Source organism: Carettochelys insculpta, chromosome 9 (assembly GCF_033958435.1).
Source record: "Carettochelys insculpta isolate YL-2023 chromosome 9, ASM3395843v1, whole genome shotgun sequence".
Taxonomy (NCBI): domain Eukaryota; kingdom Metazoa; phylum Chordata; order Testudines; family Carettochelyidae; genus Carettochelys; species Carettochelys insculpta.
In genome coordinates this window covers 62492610-62511559 of record NC_134145.1, presented here as the reverse complement: position 1 = coordinate 62511559, position 18950 = coordinate 62492610, and the positions used below count along the sequence as shown (strand labels likewise).

At 50.3% G+C, this 18950-nt stretch overlaps 1 protein-coding gene across 1 annotated transcript in view; it reads left to right on the top strand.

Annotated features, from left to right (window-relative positions):
• Positions 1-18048, top strand: part of RXRG (retinoid X receptor gamma) — a 45813-nt gene extending 27765 nt beyond the window's left edge. The window contains exons 3-10 of the mRNA XM_075002550.1: positions 152-296; positions 1432-1611; positions 2551-2711; positions 6258-6387; positions 8482-8614; positions 11068-11159; positions 15626-15731; positions 17901-18048. Coding sequence (XP_074858651.1) covers positions 152-296; positions 1432-1611; positions 2551-2711; positions 6258-6387; positions 8482-8614; positions 11068-11159; positions 15626-15731; positions 17901-18048 — 1095 coding nt within the window. The remainder of the gene's footprint in view (positions 1-151; positions 297-1431; positions 1612-2550; positions 2712-6257; positions 6388-8481; positions 8615-11067; positions 11160-15625; positions 15732-17900) is intronic.
• The last annotated feature ends 902 nt before the right edge of the window (positions 18049-18950 follow it).

Here is an 18950-nt window from a genome sequence, read left to right as displayed (position 1 = left end):
TCTGCTTATAAATAAAAGACCATCTGTAATGGAAACACTTTTGCAGGAAGAACAGAACATATGTCCTGTGTTTAGCTCTTTGGAGTCATTACTGCACTCTGACTCTTAACCAAAGATCAGGCTTGTCTCTTGTAAATTCCTCTCTTTCTAGCTCAATGTCATGAACGCCGTCAGCAGCTCTGAGGACATTAAGCCCCTGCCAGGCCTCCCTGGGATTGGAAACATGAATTACCCCTCCACAAGTCCCGGATCCCTGGCCAAACACATCTGTGCAATCTGTGGAGACAGATCATCAGGTATATGATGCCTATTAGCGGAGCAGCTCTAAGGAAAAGGAGCCTTCCCTGGGCTGGGAAGCCACCCTTTCATAGGAAGCAACACTAAAGAGATTTGCTGAGGGATCTGGCTAAAACACACCAGTTGCACAAATAACGCACCCCCCTCCCCCCAGGGTTTTATTTTGGAAATGCCCTGTGCGCTCCTGGCTCCTGAGCCATGGCACTGTTGCTCTAACAATGAACTTCACTATTGACCCCTCTAGCAAAGAGGTGGGAACTAATTTTTGATGCGGTGGGGAGGCACTCCAAGAATATGGAAAGGGGGATTGGTGTGCAGGGTCAGGGAGGGGTGTGGCTGGAGATGTGGAGGCAGAGGGTGTGGATTACGTGGGGTAGGGAGACAAGAAGGGAGCAGAGGATTGAGGGAGGAAGGGTCTGACAGGACACTCAGAGCAGCCAGCTGTGGGGCAATGTGCCTCTGAGAAAAGCTAGGAGCCTGAGGGGATGGGCACTTAAGGCCCCCGCGTGGTCTTCAAACAGGCAGCTCCCATTGGCTGGAAACTGGCCAATGGGAGCTGCAAGATTTGCTGGGGATGCGGGCAGCCCAGGCTCAGAGCTGTTAGCAAACAAACAGGGCTCTGCAGCTGAGCTTTCTGAGTGGCGTGCAGGGGTGGGAAAGGCAGGGAGCCTGAGTGAGGCTCCTGCTACACCTGTGGGCTGGATCCAGTGGCTTGGTGGGTCGTATCTGGCCCGTGGGCCGTATTTTGCCTGGGCCTGTTCTAGCATATGCTGCTATGCTTGTTTTGGGTCCCTAGAGCATGGTACCAATGCATCTGAGTCCTGCTGGGAGATCTCAGACTATTTCTGCCCTGCACCCACCTCCCTGACTCTGCACCTCTGTCTTGGCCTGCAGCACTCGCTGTTCCACCAGCGCAGTACAACTGCCCTCCAAAGCGATCTGCAATAGCCCGGCTCTTCCCAGGCAGGGTCTCGGTGGGCCTGTTCCCACCAGGGTTTGAGAGGTGTGCAAACCGGAAGGCTAAGACCAGCAGTGTGCATTGGTCCTCCCCTCCCAAAGTCGGGACTAAAAAGCCAGCCTCCGACTCAGGGGAAACAGCCGTGCCTTGATGTATGCCTTCTCCTCTGCTCTCAGGGAAGCACTACGGGGTGTACAGCTGTGAAGGCTGCAAAGGCTTCTTCAAGAGGACCATCCGGAAGGACCTGATCTACACCTGCCGCGATAACAAAGACTGTCTGATAGACAAGCGCCAGCGCAACCGCTGTCAGTACTGCCGCTATCAGAAGTGCCTGGCCATGGGCATGAAGAGAGAAGGTAGGTGGCAGTCGACACCAGGCTGGGTGCACAAATACTCACACTGGATGCCAGCGTGAGCAGGCAGTGGACTGCTCATTGCCCTCGAGGACTTGCGGTGTTCCAGGCAGTGGTGGGTGATGCTTTAGCACCGATGTATCTGCAGGCGGAGACCACACCCAGCCTCATCTGTGGCCTGGAGTTGCCAGTCCCCGTTTGGCCGGAAAAGTTCTGCTGTCCAGGCAGAGCATCCTGTCTGCCTGCTGTGTGGCTGGGTCAGCCCTTGGCTGGGTCTGATTCTCATAGCAACCCCAACCCTCTCCTATCTGCCAAGGTAGACAGTGGTCTTGGAGGAGCAAGGAGCTGTAGCAAGATTACTTGTCTCATCTGCAGATCAGGCCCTGAGCATGCACCATGTGAGTTGCACTGACTCTGCGTGGCCCAGCTATTTCTCAGAGGCCTGTGTTAGAGCAACCCTAAGGCTGCTCTAAATGTTGAAACTGGCTTGCAGTTAATGAGACGGTGCTAGGCCTTTCCTTTCTCTCTCCATGCTGTGTGGTTACTTCAGGTTCAAGTTTCCTGTGACTTTCTCCATGTCCCTCTGGTTTCCAGCCCTGGTTGCCATTATTGGAGAGGGAGGGAGTCATGTTTTATGAGGACAACGTCAGGAGTGTGCATTTAATGAGTGCGGGGGAGGTAATTAGTATGGTAGGTGACAGGGTATCCCCTCTCTCCTCCTGACTGACCACTCTGGCCGCTCCCACCTCTCACGCACTTTTCCCACACGAGTCCCGCTCCTTGGGGCTCCATCTCTGATGAGATCATGGTCAGCCTGGAGCTCTTCACCTCCTTGGTACTCACAGAACCCTGTCAGACATGGTCTGTAGCTGGGAGGGGGCTGGACTCGATGACCTCCTGAGGTCCCTTCCAGCCCTAGGGTTCTGGGATTCTGTGTTCCAGCTGTGCAAGAAGAGAGGCAGAGGAGTCGAGAGCGCAATGAGATCGAAGCCGAGTCCACGAGCAACGGCAGTGAGGACATGCCCGTAGAGAGGATTTTGGAAGCCGAACTGGCTGTTGAACCAAAGACAGAATCGTACAGCGACGTGAACGCTGAGAACTCGGTAAGCGGCTGCTTAAGCCGGGCCTTTGTATGCGGGGCAGTTTCAAGGAAGTCAGTTGCAGTTTGAGATGGTGAGGTTCTCACCTGTATTTAGGGCTGCAGCAGGTAACTGACTTGATAGGTTATATTTCTAGAAAGGAACCACTCTGTTGGGGGGGAGTGACGGGGACATCCAGTGTATGGCAGCTACAGATCAAAGCAATGGGATCATTAACAAACTCTGGAATCAGCAGCGGAGGATAGAGAGTCACTTTCCAATGTCTGTCAGTGAGCTGCTGTGGCAGACAAACTCTTTAGTAAGACTGGCCAAAAATTAGAGCTTCTCAATGGAAGTTTTCATTCAAAATTTGCAGAAATATTCTAAGGAAGTTTTTACAGAATCATCAACCCAAGCCTCAGCCAGCTCTTTGCAAAATATCAGCTGGGAAGAAAGTTGCAAACACACGTGTGAATTCCTCCCCCTCCCCCACTTCCATTTTTTTCAATCAATTTAGCATTTTGTAGTAATTAAAGCCAGACTTCAGGTCTGCTGTCCACTGGCACGCCCTGCAGGTCTGGGCCCTGCAGGGTCTGGCACACAGTTCTGTTAAATTGGAAGATGTGTTTATGGAGGGTGGAATTTAGATGAAAGTGTCTGATTTTGTTGCCTCATTTTTCTGACTAGAACAGGGCTGTTGAGCTTGTTCAGCCACTGCCAAGGAGGACACCTGAGCTGTGTCTACACGTGCACGCTACTTCGAAGTAGCGGCACTAACTTCGAAATAGCGCCTGTTGCGGCTACACGCGTCGGGCGCTATTTCGAAGTTAACTTCGACGTTAGGCGGCGAGACGTCGAAGTCGCTAACCTCATGAGGGGATCGGAATAGCACCCTACTTCGACGTTCAACATCGAAGTAGGGACTGTGTAGACGATCCGCGTCCCGCAACGTCGAAATTGCCGGGTCCTCCATGGCGGCCATCATCTGGGGGGCTGAGAGATGCTCTCTCTCCAGCCCCTGAGGGCTCTATGGTCACCGTGGGCAGCAGCCCTTAGCCCAGGGCTTCTGGCTGCTGCTGCGGCAGCTGGGGATCCATGCTGCAGGCACAGGGTCTGCAACCAGTTGTCGGCTCTGTGGATCTTGTGTTGTTTAGTGCAAGTGTGTCTGGGAGGGGCCCTTTAAGGGAGCGGCTGGCTGTCGAGTCCGCCCTGTGACCCTGTCTGCAGCTGTGCCTGGCACCCTTATTTCGATGTGTGCTACTTTGGCGTGTAGACGTTCCCTCGCAGCGCCTATTTCGATGTGGTGCTGCGCAACGTCGAAGTTGAACATCGACGTTGCCAGCCCTGGAGGACGTGTAGACGTTATTCATCGAAATAAGCTATTTCGATGTTGGCTTCACGTGTAGACGTAGCCCTGGTGATATAATGGGGACAGGGACGCAGTGTCTTATTTCACAAAGGTCACTGAACAAAGAGAACACTTTGCAATCAACTTTGTAACTAACTTTGTCTGGATTTGAACCAGCATTGTTAGTGTATATGTAACAAAAAGAGGCTTGGATGGATTAGATTTTTATCAAGGTTGATAAACATCAATTTTGCTGTACACAGGTGAAATATATTTCCATTCAAGATGACTGAAAATTAAGATCAGCAAAGGAAGGAAAAAAACTCCTTGAAAACTTTCGTGCATAAGCGTATTTACTGAGTATATTTTAACATGATTGTAACAATTGTGTTTTAATCGTTATAAAACCTTACCTTTTTATGTCATTGCCAACTGTCATCAGATAATTATTGTCTAATTCCCTCTCCCCTAATTTCCTGCAATTGTAAATATTTAAACAGATAAAACTCGGAAACACCGGGGACAAGCCTTCAGTCTGCACAACTGTGAAAATTTAAATCCTCAAAGATAGATACTTAGAAATAAACATTGATATTATCTATCAAAATTATAAAAACTGAAAATTGAATTTTGCCAAATCTAGTAATAAACCGGAATCATAGAATGCTAGGACTGGAAGGGACTTTGAGAGATCATCATGTCCAGCCCCCCGCCCTCATGGCAGGACCAAGTACTGTCTAGACCATCCCTGATGGACACTTATCTAACCTGTTCTTAAATATCTCCAGAGATGGAAATTTCACAGCCTCCCTAGGCAATTTATTCCAGTGTTTGACCACCCTGACAGTTAGGAACTTTTTCCTAATGTCCAACCTAAACCTCCCTTGCTGCAGTTTAAGCCCCTTGCTTCCTGTTCTGTCCTCAGAGGCCACGAAGAACAAGTTTTCTTCCTCCTCCTTATGACACCCATTTAAATACCTGACAACCGCTATCATGTCCCCCCTAATCATTGTTTTTCCAAACAAAACACGCCCCATTCTTTCAGCCTTTCTTCATAGGTCATGTTCTGTAGACCTTTGATTGTTGTTGTTGCCCTTTTCTGGACCCTTTCCAATTTCTCCACACCTTTCTTGAAATGCAGTGCCCAGAATTGGACACAATACTCCAGCTGAGGCCTAACCAGCATGGAGTAGAGCGGAAGAAGGACTTCTCGTGTCTTGTTCACAACACACCTGTTAATGCATCCCAGAATCATGTTTGCTTTTTTTTGCAACAGCACGACACTGTTGACTCATATTTAACTTGTGGTCCACTGTAACCCCTAGATCCCTTTCTGCCAGACTCCTTCCTAGACAGTCGCTTCCCGTTCTGTATGTGTGACACTGATTGTTCCTTCCTAAGTGGAGCACTTTGCACTTGTCTTTATTGAACTTCATCCTGTTTACTTCAGACCATTTCTCCAATTTGTCCAGATCATTTTGAATTTTGACCCTATCCTCCAAAGCAGTTGCAACCCCGCCCAGCTTGGTATCATCTGCAAACTTAATAAGCGTACTGTCTATGCCAATATCTTAATTGTTGATGAAGATATTGAACAGAACCGGTCCCAATACAGACCCCTGCGGAACCCCACTTGTTATACCTTTCCAGCAGGATTGAGAACCATTAATAACTACTCTCTGAGTACGGTTATCCAGACAGTTTTGCACCCACCTTATAGTAGCCCCATCTAAGTTGTATTTGCCTAGTTTACTGATAAGAATATCATGCGAGACCGTATCAAATGCCTTACTAAAATCGAGGTATACCACATCCACCGCTTCTCCCTTATCCACAAGTCTCGTTATTCTATGGAAGAAAGCTATCAGATCAGTTTGACATGATTTGTTCTTTGCAAATCCATGCTGGCTGTTCCCTATCAGCTTACTACCTTCCAAGTCTTTGCAGATGATTTCCTTAATTACTTGTTCCATTATCTTTCCTGGCACCAGAAGCTAAATTGACCGGTCTGTAGTTTCCTGCATTTTTCTTATTCCCCTTTTTATAGAGGGACATGGAATGTTAAATGCATGATCTGAATTGTGGATCTGATTGCCTCAGTGATGATTTACAGTAATATTAATCTGATACAATATAGGCTGCAGGAAGCCCGGCTGTTGTCACCAGTTTTTATGGGGATGAAATTCTCAGTGGCACATTGTCTCTCTCTATTCCTTCCTTAGACTAATGACCCTGTCACCAATATATGCCATGCTGCGGACAAGCAACTCTTCACCTTAGTGGAATGGGCCAAGCGCATCCCTCACTTCTCAGATCTGGCTCTGGAAGACCAAGTGATTCTTCTGCGGGCAGGTAAAATTTTTGGGTTGGAAGGAAGTCCCCGCCAGGGCTTTGTCAAGCCGGGTCTTACAAACCTCTGGGGATGGAGGTTCCACCACCTCTCTCGTTACGCATTCCCGTGCTTCACCGCCCTCCTGGGGAAATCATTTTTCCTAATATCCAACCCACACCTCTAGCACTGCCCCTTGAGACCATTGCTCCTTGTTCTGCCATCCGTCACCACTGAGAACAGCCTCTCTCCATCCTTTCTAGAACTCCCCTTCAGGAAGTTGAAGGCTGCTATCAAATCGCCCCTCACTATTCTCTTCTGTAACCTTAACCTAAACCCAAATCCCAGAACCTCTCCTCAGAAGAAATGTGCTCCTGCCCCCTAACTATTTTGGTTGCCCTCTAGTGGACTCTTTCCACTGGGGGTCCACATCCTTTCTGTAATAGGGACCCCCATAACTGGATGCAATACTCCTCATGTGGCCTCACCGGTCGGGAACAAAAGAGAATAATCACTTCTCTCCCTCTGCTGGCAATGCTCCTCTAATACAGCCCAATGTGCTGTTCCAGGATCCCCAAATTCTCCTGGTTCTCTGAATCCTGCATTATTCTGTGCTTCCTTCTTGCAGCATCCTGGAGAAGTGCCTGCTGGTTTCTTAGCCCCTTGGACTGTGTTAGCACATCACAATATTACCCTCGGGCTGCCACCGAAAGGCTTTGTCCTGGGGAAACAAAATAATCATGTCCAAATGCTGCATTAAACACCACGGTGATCGTATCCTCATATGGTGGTGTTGCTGACCTCGTGTGGTGGTGCTACAGAGCAATGTTACCTGAAGCCTTTAGTTGTGTTATGAGCTAACCTGGTAGAACTTGGAAAATTGGGTCTTAGCAATAAACCACCCGCCTTGGGTCTAGTGATGCAGCAATGGAGAACTAAAGGGTGGGACCCAAAGCTCATTGGAATCTTCTCCTTGACTTCCAAGGGCTTTGGGTCAGGCCCTGGTAAGTCAGGAATGTCCCCACGGCGAGACAATAGAGTGTGGCTCAGCTCTTCTCCTTCCTCGTTCAGAAAAACATAGTTTGTCCGGCTCGTGGAGCTGCAGGAGTGGGTCCTTCCCTGTACAACGAAACTGCCACCTCTAGAAGTAGGGCGGCCATATCTCCTGTCCCAAATATGGGACTGGGAGGGGCGGCTCCTCCCAGCTCTGCCAAGCCCTGGGGAGCCAGGAAGGAGATGGCAGCCGCCGGCCCACTCTGAGCAAGAGGCAGCCCCTAGCGCTCCCCAGGAGCCCTGGGGAAGCAGCAGCTGCCAGCCCTCCTTGAGCCCCAGGGAAGTGGCAGGGATGTGGCAGCTGTCCAAGCTCCCCCTGCTTCCCTGAGACTTGGGGAGGTAAGTCCCGCCTGCACAGCTGCTGCCAGAAAAGGTCAGCGGGGGGAGGGCCCAAATATGGGACAATTCGTCCCTTTTAAAAAATAAGTTGGGACGCCTTTTTGGCCTGCCAAATACGAGACCGTCCCACCCAGTACGGGTCAGACGGTCACCCCAGCAAGAAGGATAAGAGAAAATAAGAGGGACACAATTTTAGAGAAAAGTGGAATTGCTCCCAATGTTTTGGGTGTGTTTCTGGGCCGCTGGGGAACCTGCCCCAGCCCTCTCCTGGCTGCGCCTCGTCACCTGTTGGGCTCAGAAACGATGAGTCGGTTCCCCCTGCCCAAACGTTTAGTCAGTCCCCGTTTTTTGCTGTCATGCAGTTCCTTGGCTGACCGATGAAATTTGTTGCTGACTCGGGCAACTTCTTTCCTGGCTCAGCCCCTTGATTCCACATTCACCCTCGGGGCTTCCCCATAATCTCCAGCCTCTCCTGGCATTCACGTGCCCCGGTGTCCTCCTCGCGCTAGTCCCCCTCTCTGCCGGCCCCAGCCTCTCCTTCAGCCCTGGGTTAATAGCACGCGAGGGCCGGGGGTTCCTGGGATGCTGAAGCCGCCTCCTCCCCTGCCTAGCGGCAGAGGGGGTGGAGCCTGCCCTGGTCCCCACCTTGGTTTAAAGGGTCAGCGCCCGGCGTTTCAGCGGGGAGCTGCTGGCACTGCAGGCGTACGCACCTCTTGCTTTTGCAGGTTGGAACGAGCTGCTCATTGCTTCGTTCTCCCATCGCTCGGTGTCGGTGCACGACGGCATCCTGCTGGCCACGGGCTTACACGTGCATCGCAGCAGCGCGCACAGTGCGGGGGTGGGCTCCATTTTCGACAGGTATTGCCTCCGTTTCTCTGCCATCAGCTGCACCTGACCCTTCCCCTCCGTGCGGGGTCACGACCTGCCACGTGTTCCAGCGAACATCTCCCCTTGACACGGGGCGTTTGGCTCCTGCCCCCAGTCGCCCAGCGCCCTGCCAGCAGGATTGACAATTGTGCCTTTATGGGCTGAACCGCAGCGCTTAAAGGCACAGTCCTGCCTCACCTCACCGCCAAAGGGGCAAGAGAGAGTCTCACCGGGGGACACTGGGTAAACCTCTCTTCTTACCAAATGGGCAAAGTACTTTATTCCCAGGGGCTAAACCCCTGAGGGCCTCTGCTCCATGTGGAGAATGAGCCTCACCTCCTTTGTAAAGTGCTTCATTCGGGGGTGCCAGGCTCAGTTCTCTGCTTGGCCCAGTCACTGAACCTTTGTGTTTCTTTTCTTCTTCCTGTGGGTAGAGTGGGGATACACATCTTATAGAGCAGGAAGGGACCTCGGGACGCCAGTGAGTCCAGTCCTCTGCCTTCTTGGCAGGGCCAAGCACCATCCCCCTTTTTTTAAATCTCTTTGCCCCAGATCCCTAAATGGCCCCCTCAAGGGCTGAGCTCCCAAGCCTGGGTTTAGCAGGCCAGTGCTCAAACCACTGAGCGGGATGACTCTATTTCCCTCCCATATTTCACAAACTTCAGTAAAGGTCCCTGCGGTGTCTGAGGCCAGGGCACAGCACCATGGTCACCTTGCGATGACTGAGCTCACCTCTTGTCAGACAAACCTGCAGCGTGATTTTGCAGATCCGACTCCCCTGCCACAAGCCAGCTGGAGAATCCAAGAGCTTTGAGCCACTGCTCCAAGTAGTAACTCAGAAGAGGTTACTCAGCAAAGGAGCATCGCGCTGAAACATGCCCTAAATAGATTTAAGATGCAGCATCTTTGGCAGCCCCGCTGCAAATGGCCATGCAGATGAGGAGACAAGCAGCACACCCTGTAAGTTGTGGGCTTGGGCAGCCACTCAGCAGAGAGTCACTTGCCGCCCGGCTGGTTAGCAGAATGCCCACAGTTGGGTAGTGTGGTTTTTGTGGTGCACATCCTTGCCTGCCTCGATGCACATAAAATTTATTCTGCCCATGGAGAGAAAAAATCCACGAGTGGATGTAAGAGAGTAGAGGGAGCACTGGAGACAGGAGGTAGCAGTTCCAAAGTTGGGTGCGTCAGGTTAGGCATCTAAACTACACCAAGTCTCCAACGTGTCTGGTCTGATTTCCGGGGCGGCTGGTGGCAGGCTGAAGGGAAGTGGGACCAACAGTTGCTCAGTGCTTTGGAAAACCAGCCCCCCTTTCAATACCAGCACAGCAACACAGGAGCCTAACTCGATGTCCCCAGCTTTGAAATCGCTGTCTCCCGAACTCAGCAGTCACGTCAGAGTGGGTTTTAAATCGGGATTTTCTCTGCCACCCTTCTGGTTTGTTTCAGTTATTGTAACCATGGAAACAAACCAGCTGTTTTAGAAGACAGAAGCAGGATTTGCCTCACAGCAGCTCTCTGACCCGCTCCGTGGGGCTTGCTTGGGGGATCTCCCCCTCTGCCACTCCATTTCCCAACCCGGCACCTCCACGCACGGCTGTTGCAGTCAAGGTGGAGGGCTGCACAGGAGAACCCATCATCCCAACGGTCACCCCAATAACAAAGCTGACTGCAGCTTCCAAGTTAGAGCACTTAGCTCCTTCAGCTCCTGTGGAGCTGCAGACCCCAGAGCAGAGCCGGGTTGAATGCATCAGCCCAGATAAGGGTTATGCAAATAAACCTGAAATCCAAGGGTGGCCAGTAATTTTTTCAGGGGGCCCCATTTTGGTAAGAGGTGATGGGATGCCCTTGTCTAGGTGTGCGGGGGCTGGGAGGGAGTGTGGGTGCAGGGGAGGATTCTAACTTGAGGAGAGGTATAACGGGGGTGGGCGGGGGGTGGGAGGGAGTTTGGATGCAGAAGGGGTTGTGACCTGGGGCAGATGGATGGGGTATGGAAAAGGCTGGGGTGCCAGGTGCAGGCTCTGGCCAGGAGGTGCTTATCCCAGGCAGCTCCCAGCCAGGGCCCCAGAGGCTCCTCAGGCAGGCTCCCTGGCTGCTGCAGACTTGCACCCTTCTCAAGCTGCTGGGGTCTCTGCAAGGCATGCCCCTTGCGGGGGAGGGGGCAGGGGGTCCCTGCATGCTGCCCGGGCCTGCAGCCATTGCCCCCACAGTGCCCATTGGTGGGTTTCCAGCCACTGGGCTGTGCAAGGACTTTGCTGGCATTCCTGATCCAAAGGTTTGGCAGGCTGTGTTTGGCCCTCTTCTGCTGTAATCTCACCAGAGTCCTCTCAGCATGTGGCCAGCCCCACTCTAGGGATCTTTCTACCCCAGACTGTTGTGGTGCTGCATTTACTGCTAGATGCTAGACATTCATACGCGCCCTGTCGTCTTCTGTCTCCCATGTGCAGAGTTCTGACGGAGCTAGTGTCTAAAATGAAAGACATGCAGATGGATAAATCGGAGCTGGGATGCCTGCGAGCCATTGTCCTCTTTAACCCAGGTAGGCCTCGGCGGTGATGGATATTGCAAGGATCTTTCGGGTAAAGCCCGTCAAAAGTCCTATTGAATTATTCATATTGGCGTTCAGCAACATCCAGGGGAGATGCTTTCCGGCTCACTATGAATCCTCTTATTGTTATGGTCATCCGTACTATGTCTGTGAGCCTGTCCGTGTGTTTACCATCACCATGTGCTAGGAGTAATAACAAAGAGGAAGCCGTTTTAGTCTATACACTATCAAAACAAAAAGCAGTCAGGTAGCACTTTAAAGACTAGCAAAATGGTTTATTAGGTGAGCTTTCGTGGGACAGACCCACTTCTTCAGACCACAGCCAGACCAGAACAGACTCAGTCTGTCCCACGAAAGCTCACCTAATAAACCATTTTGCTAGTCTTTAAAGTGCTACCTGACTGCTTTTTGTTTTCATCTGCTAGGAGGAAAGTCAGATTGCTCAAGGAAGGACGTAGGAGTGTGTTGCCCTCTAGTGACTAAAATATGGTTCCTACATTGCTACTTGGATCTCTTCAAAGCTCATTGAGATCAGGTTGCCAACTGGCTGTTGCAATCAATAGGAGACATAATATAGCTAGACAAATGTGAGTTATGCTTCTCCGTGAGAGGACCTTCTCTCTTATCCCATGACTGCCTACTTTGCTTAAAAGCTTTTGGTGAGAGAATTCACCAAAGGCTTTCTGAAAGTCCAACTACGCTACATCCACTGGATCACCCGTGTCCACACTTTTGTTGAACCCCTCAAAGAATCCTAGTAGATTGGTGAGGCATGACTTCCCTTTACAAATGTCATGTTGACTCATTCCATATACACTGTGTTCATCTCTGTGGTTGTAACGCAGGTCTTTGCTGTAGCTGGCCTGGTCATGAAGTTAGGTTTATTGGCCTATAATTATCAGGGTCACCTCTGGAACATTTTTTTAAATAAATCATTGCTACATTAGCTATATGCCAGTAGTCTGGTACAGAGGATGATGTAATCGATAGGTTACATACAACTCTAGTAGTTCTGGCGCTTGGTTTTCGAGATCCTTGGATGAATACCATCTGGTCCTGGTAATTTACTACTGTTTAATTTGTTCTGAACTCCCACAACCCCCAAAGCTGACAGTGCCTCATATTTGTCCCTTAAAAAGCAGAGCTTAGCTATGGGAATCTTCCTCTCATCCTCGGTGATGAGGATGGATGCAGACTATTCAGCTTCTTTTTGTCTCCCTTGTCTCCTTTTTTAGTCCCATGGCCTCACCGACTGTTTCCCAGGCTTCCTGCTTCTGATGCACTTAAAAGATCATTTCTGTTAGGTTATGCTTCTTTCTCTAGTTGCTCTTCAGATTTGTTTTTGACCTGCCCAATTCTACTTTTACACTTGACTTGCCAGAGTCTGTGCTTCTTGCTGTTTTCCTGAGTAGTTTTTGTCTTTGCCTGCTTGGAGGCACTTCTAACCACTCCTTTCAGTTTCTGCTAAGCTTCCCCTCCTGCGGTTTGGCAAATTCTCTTGTCCGGCACCAGTCAGGTCCTGAGAGTACCAGACTAGACAGGTTCAACCTGTATTTAGACGGCCAGCATTTGTGTACACGAACTTATAAAACCTGTCAGTATCTGTCTTCCTGTGATGTAATTGACTGGCTTTTTCTTTTTTGGTTTGACTATTTCTCTTGTGTTCCTACCCGAACTTTATCAACTTGTATCTGTATAGAAAATCCACTTTAATAAAACCGCCCTTAAAGAGCGTGTCTGTCCTAACTGCCTACCGCCTGGGTCTGTTTTGGCTTAGGTGGATCCTGTTCTTCCTGTGTAAGCTCCTCCTTTTCCAGAAAGCTTTCCAGATCCTGATAAGACTGGACCCCTCTTCCCTATGCCATTATGTCATCCATACACTGAGACTCTGCAGCTCTACCTAGCTGGCCCTGTGTGTGGGACTGAAGCGTCTCAGAGAATGCTACCAAAGTAGGTCCTGGACTTCTGTCTCTTACCTAGCTGCCTAAATTTGCCCTCCAGGACCTCTGTCCTATCCTTCCCTATGTCACTGGTACCTACATGTACCACGACTACTGGCTTCTCCCCAGTACTACACATAAGCCTGTTTAGATGTCTAGAGATCTGCTCCCAGAAGGCAATTCACCATGTGGTTCTCCCAGTCATCACAAACCCATCTCCCTCTATTTTTAATAACCGAACCCCCCATAACTATCACCCGCCTTGTCCTGATAACAGGGATCCCCTCCTCAGAGGGCTGCCCACAGCGTGAGAGGACACAATGAGATCAATGGAAGGAAAGTCCCAACTATGGGGTTGTTTTTCCTCTGCTGCACTTTTCTCTTGTCTGTTCCTGAGATGTTCAATCTTCTTAACAGCCCAGAGGTGTCAGCCTGGGGCTCGAGCGTTCTGCCACCACTCTGAAATTCTTCTCTGCGGCCCTGTCTCCCTTAGCACCTCCAGTTCAGCCACTCCAGCCGTGGGTTGGCTTGGTTTGGGGCCTAACCTGGTGTGTTATCAGGTGCGGCTGTCTCTCTGAACTCCCCTGTTTCTGCTGTTCTGTAACCCTCGCACCTCCTGGGCGTGGTTCACTGTCCTGCACGATGACTCTTTGACCACCGAGGGCAGGTCTGCACTACAGCAGAAGGTCAAATGAAAGTACGCAATTCCACCCACGTTCATGTCGTCCCTGGAGTCGACGTACCATAATCAAACTCCGGAAGATCAACCACGGCAGGGTCGCTCTTCCCGGTAATGAAGACACATCTTTACGGAGGGAGAAAAGGTGTCTCTTCTACAGTGTTAGGTAGTGGCTGGCTGGCTTTAGGCTCAAGGGGTAGCAGCTTGTGCACTAAGCTCCAGAGGGCCCTGGTTCAATTCTGCCTGTTGGTGTTTTGTGCCTGCTGGCTTTCTAACCCCTCGCTCTTCCTGAGAGAGCCCCTCCCCCTCGTCAGGGGATGCTGATGGGTTCAGAGATCAAAAGATAGCAGACCTAGCAGGCTCCTCAAACAGACGGGGCCACCGCACAACACACCCATCCCAAAGGTCCTGGCTGATGCTCCTGGCCGCTGGCCCCTCTGGGCACTTCACTGCTGTCTTGTAAAGTGCATGTCTCGCATGGCACGGCCTGTGTGTGGCTTTCCAGCATGTTCCTGGGGAGCCTGACAAAGCCAAGAATCCAGTCCAGAAATCTGGAAAACCATTGAGGTGTCGTGTCCTGGGGTAGCAGGTACCTGGAAAAAGAACATGCTTAAGTCTCCGCGTGGACGAATGACTCCTGGGGCCTTATGCACCTCACCCAGCTTTCCTGCATCAGTGAAGAAAATGAACTAATCGTTGACAAAGAGCACGTCCTGGCTCTGGGTGAGACTGGGCTTGTACCCTGCCTTAGCGCAGCCACCGTGCTGCTCAGCAAGGAGCCTTTCCATGACATCACGCCACCCCAAGGCGATGCACAGGCCTCACCAATCCAATAGCTCATCTCGCTGCTTAACACTGGGATCCCGCTGCGCTAGGGGCTGTACATATGGCCACACCGGCCCCACAGAGCTGAGACTCAAGAGAGACAGAGGGAGAAGCAGAGAGCTGTCTGAGGCTGCAGAGCCTCGTCTGGAAGCCAAATCTCATCTCTGTCAGTTCAGTGCGACCACATTAGACCAAAGGTCTCCTTCTAGTGCAGTGGCTGGGGTATGGTGCTGCTGGAATTTTTGCCCTGTGTTCCCTTGGCCTGCTCTGTTACCGGTAAGAGAGGTGGTCCGGACCCTGCAGAGACCAGCTACCTCTAGTGTCAGGCTTCAGTGGAGCCAGGGTGACAGCCGTGCTTTGGAGCCCTTTGGGATGCAGAGCAAGTGCTGTTCGTATGGAGAAGAATGGTAGGTGCAGTTTCCAAACCTAGCAAGCAGTGTTCCCTCTCAGCTGAGCGCTCGGGTGGCCGCCCAGGAGAGAGTCAGGTGCAGCTAGCTGATTAGCGGAGCGCCCCCAGCCCACAGCCTGTGTTTCTGTGGGTGGTGCACGTCCCCACATGCCTCGGTGCACAGAACAAAATTCATTCACCCCATGAATGGAAAAAAATAGCGGGAGCCCTGCCCAGTAAGGTATAAGATCCGTGGTGTGGGAAAGAGCGACAGATTGTGCATGTGTGTAAGTATGAGTGAGTGTGTTAGAAAGGGTGTGTCTGTCCCCTCGTGCATCCAGCCCTTGCACAGCAAGAGGTAGTGTGCAATCTTATCACTGAAGACTGGATCTTAATGTACCCACAGACTGTCACTCACCACGTGCAGCTCCAAGCACTCTGGAAAACGGTGAGGTGCCACCGTGTGTTATGACAGATAACAGCAATTCTGGGGGAGAGAGAGACAGGAGCTATTTCGAGCTCTTCTCCAGTGAGCTATCATCTTGTTCAGCCGCAAACCAAATGAACTATGAAGCATCAGCTCTGCAGTGATTTCCTTCTTGTTTTGGGTTTCTCCCTGGTCCAGATGCCAAGGGCTTGTCCAGTCCCTTTGAGGTGGAGTCCCTGCGAGAAAAGGTCTATGCCACGCTGGAAGCATATACAAAGCAGAAATATCCCGAACAGCCTGGAAGGTAAATACCATGAAACACAGAGCTGCACCTCTGTGTCTAGGGTGGGGTCACAGGGGGTGGGGGAAGGATAGCTCCATGGTCAGAGCACTGCTGCCTCCCCCAAACCCAGGACTGTGAGCTCAGTCCTTGAGGGGACCATTTAGGGGACTAGGGAAAATAGTTTAAACAAAAATCCATCAGGGATGGAGCTTGGTCCTGCTGTGAGGGGAGGAGACTGGACTTAATTGTCTCTCAAGGTTCTTTCCAGCTCTACAAGACAGGTGTTTCTCCATGTGCTTTACACATGTGGCCCATTTCCTGGGGAATGCAGAATAGTGAAATTAGCACAGGTCACAGCAACAAAGCAGTTCTGCATTCCTCCTTGGATAGGAGTGTAGGACTCTGCCAGGCTAGAAAATTTTCCTTTTCCCTGCTGGAAACTGGGGTGAACAGTAAATGTTGTTTCACTGACACTTGCGGGAGGAAAATAAAAAAATGATTTTGAGTCAGCAAAATTGCAGCCCAAACTGGAGAATTTTTTGGCTGAAAAAAAAATAAAGTTCTGGGTTTGGCTGAAGTGTATTGCTTCTCTGATGAAAAGTCACAACTTGGGAGGGAAAGAAGACATTTCTGTCACTCACCTGGTCTCTATGGCCCTCTTACAAAACACAACAGGCACTAGTATCAGAGAGGGAGACGTGTTAGTTTGTAGCTTCAAGCACAATAAGAATTCTTTGGCACCTTATAGACTAACAGATATTTTGGAGCATAAGCGTTCATGGGCAAAGAAAGCTTTAAAGAGAGCTTGAAGCGGGCTTTGCCCACGAAAGCTTATCCTCCAAAATATCTGTTAGTCTATAAGGTGCCACAAGACTTCTTGTTGTTTTTGAAACTACAGGCACTCTTTGCCAGCCGTTCTCCTGGCTGGTGCAAACATTGCCCTCTCCTGGTTCGTTTCTGGAAAAGCCAGCACAGGTAACACATCTTCCTGCTATTTCAGCGGCTCAAGTAGCAAAAGGCTGGCAGCATTGTGGTGATTTCTGCCTACTGATTTGTGTGCTGCACACAGGAAGCGGTAGATGGAGGAAGTCAATCAGTTGTAAAGGTGGCCCCGTTTGGTCCATAATGTAAAGGAAGTGGTTGGGCAGAGGAGGTTGGTGATAGGTTCGGAAGGTTTTTTTCAGGGGCCTGTCCATTTTTTAAGCAGAGTTGAATAATGATTTCAGTGGAATGTTTTTGCTCCAGATCACAAATCCCCCCACTCTTTGGTCTTCAGAGACATGCTGGGTTGTTTTTTTTTTTTTACCAGGCAAGAAAGAAGATTCCCAAGTTGTCTGCTCACTGCTGTAATTTGCCCAAAATGTTCCCAAGAGAAGGGTTTGTGGTGCGTTTAACATAGACGAGTTGAGTCCCTGAGATTCTGAACAGATTAACCAGAGGAGCAAAGGAATCAGCCAGTGAATTAAGTGACAGGCTCTGCCCCTGTGAGATTTAATGATGAGAAGGGAAATGTAGGGTGAGCAAGAAAGACATTTTCCTGACCATGCAACATACTTCACTTATGAATGTATCTCCCAAGGCAAGTTGTGGAATCCCAGTTTATTTCAAAGTCTCCTGGGCAGACCACTAGAGCACGCAGTGGAATATTTTCAGCCACTTGCATTTTTTGGGGCCCTGGAATTGCTGAGAATTCCGCTCAAATTTGGCAAAAAGTGGAAGAAACATCAAGGTGTCTTGGGTTGACTTTTTGGTTCAGAGCCCCCTTGTGTTTTGAAATGTAACAGTTTTTGGCAAGTGGTGAAAAACACCCACAACAAAAAAAGCCAAGAACTCCAAAATCACTTCAGTGAAAAAAAAATACGTTGTTTGGCCAGAAATGGGTAATGCATGATTTTGTTGTTGTTTCGTGTTTTACGGGGGTTTTTTCCATGAAGAGAGGGGCAAAAAGTCTGTTTCTCTTTGAACCATACTGAATTTTTCAGCTCAGACCCTGAAATGGGAAGAAAAAAAATCTTCAGTATAGCATTACGGGGAACCATCCTGCATTTACAGGTGCACAGTACTGTGACTGTATAGGTGCATGTCGAAGAGGCAGAGTAAGGCAATGGACAGTGCACTGGACTGGGAATCAGGAGACGTGATGCCTGGTTTTGGTGCTAATGTCTGTTATTCTGTGGCACGTTCTTCCAGATTTGCCAAGCTCCTCCTCCGGCTGCCAGCACTGAGATCCATCGGCCTGAAGTGCCTCGAGCACCTCTTCTTCTTCAAGCTGATTGGGGACACGCCCATCGACACCTTCCTCATGGAGATGCTGGAGACCCCCCTGCAGATCACCTGACCCTGTCTCTGGGAGGGAGGGAGGGAACCCATCAGCTCCTGCACCGTCTCCTTGCCTCTGGCCCATCCTGCGACAGTGTGTAATAAAGAGAGAGGCTTTATAAATCCTCCAGTCGTTTTAGGTGGGAGTATTTGTACAGACACGGATTGACTCGTCAGCCCCTCCCCTAGCCAGCTGTGGAAGTGTGGCAGTTTCTCAGAGTTAACGAGGCCCTTTCCCACTGTATATGTAATTGGTTTAAATTATTTTTTCAGTCGAAATAAAAGCAAAACAAAAAATTTAAATAATATATAAGCTATCAGCCCAGATCAGTGCCAAGAGCGGGTTGTCTGGCACACTGTGATGTGTTTGGCACAGAGATTGGAAGGAACTGGATAACCCAGACGCTCAGGCATAGGTGAGATCAGAATCAACACACTGGGGAACAGTTACTGATGCGGTCCATGGCTAGCATGCCAGGCTAGGAGTTGGGACTGTAAGGGCTGTTCCTTGCTCTGCTACTGATTTGCTATAGGACCTTGGTCACCTCCCTTTGTCTCACTTGTAAGATCTTTGGTGTGTGCATGGGACCTAGCCCCTGGAGGTTCTGAGCTTGGCTGAGGGCTCCAGGCATTGCTTTCTGCAATCCCAACTTCTCTGAAGTCCCTACAAAATAGCTGGTAAGTTCCAGCTTAGTTCCTAGCAGACTGGGGCATTCCCACCACAAAACTGCCGGCTGCAGTGGTCGTCTCAGAAACGAAGCTGAGGATTTTGTTGTGGCAGCACCAAGAGACAGCCCTGGAGAGCAGGGACAAGACTAAGGTCTTACAAGGAGGGAGAAAGTCCCGTTTTTATAGATGGGGAGCTGGGGCCTGGAGAGACTCAGGGAGGTGTCCAGTGCAGCTCTCCTCAGCCCCAGTGCA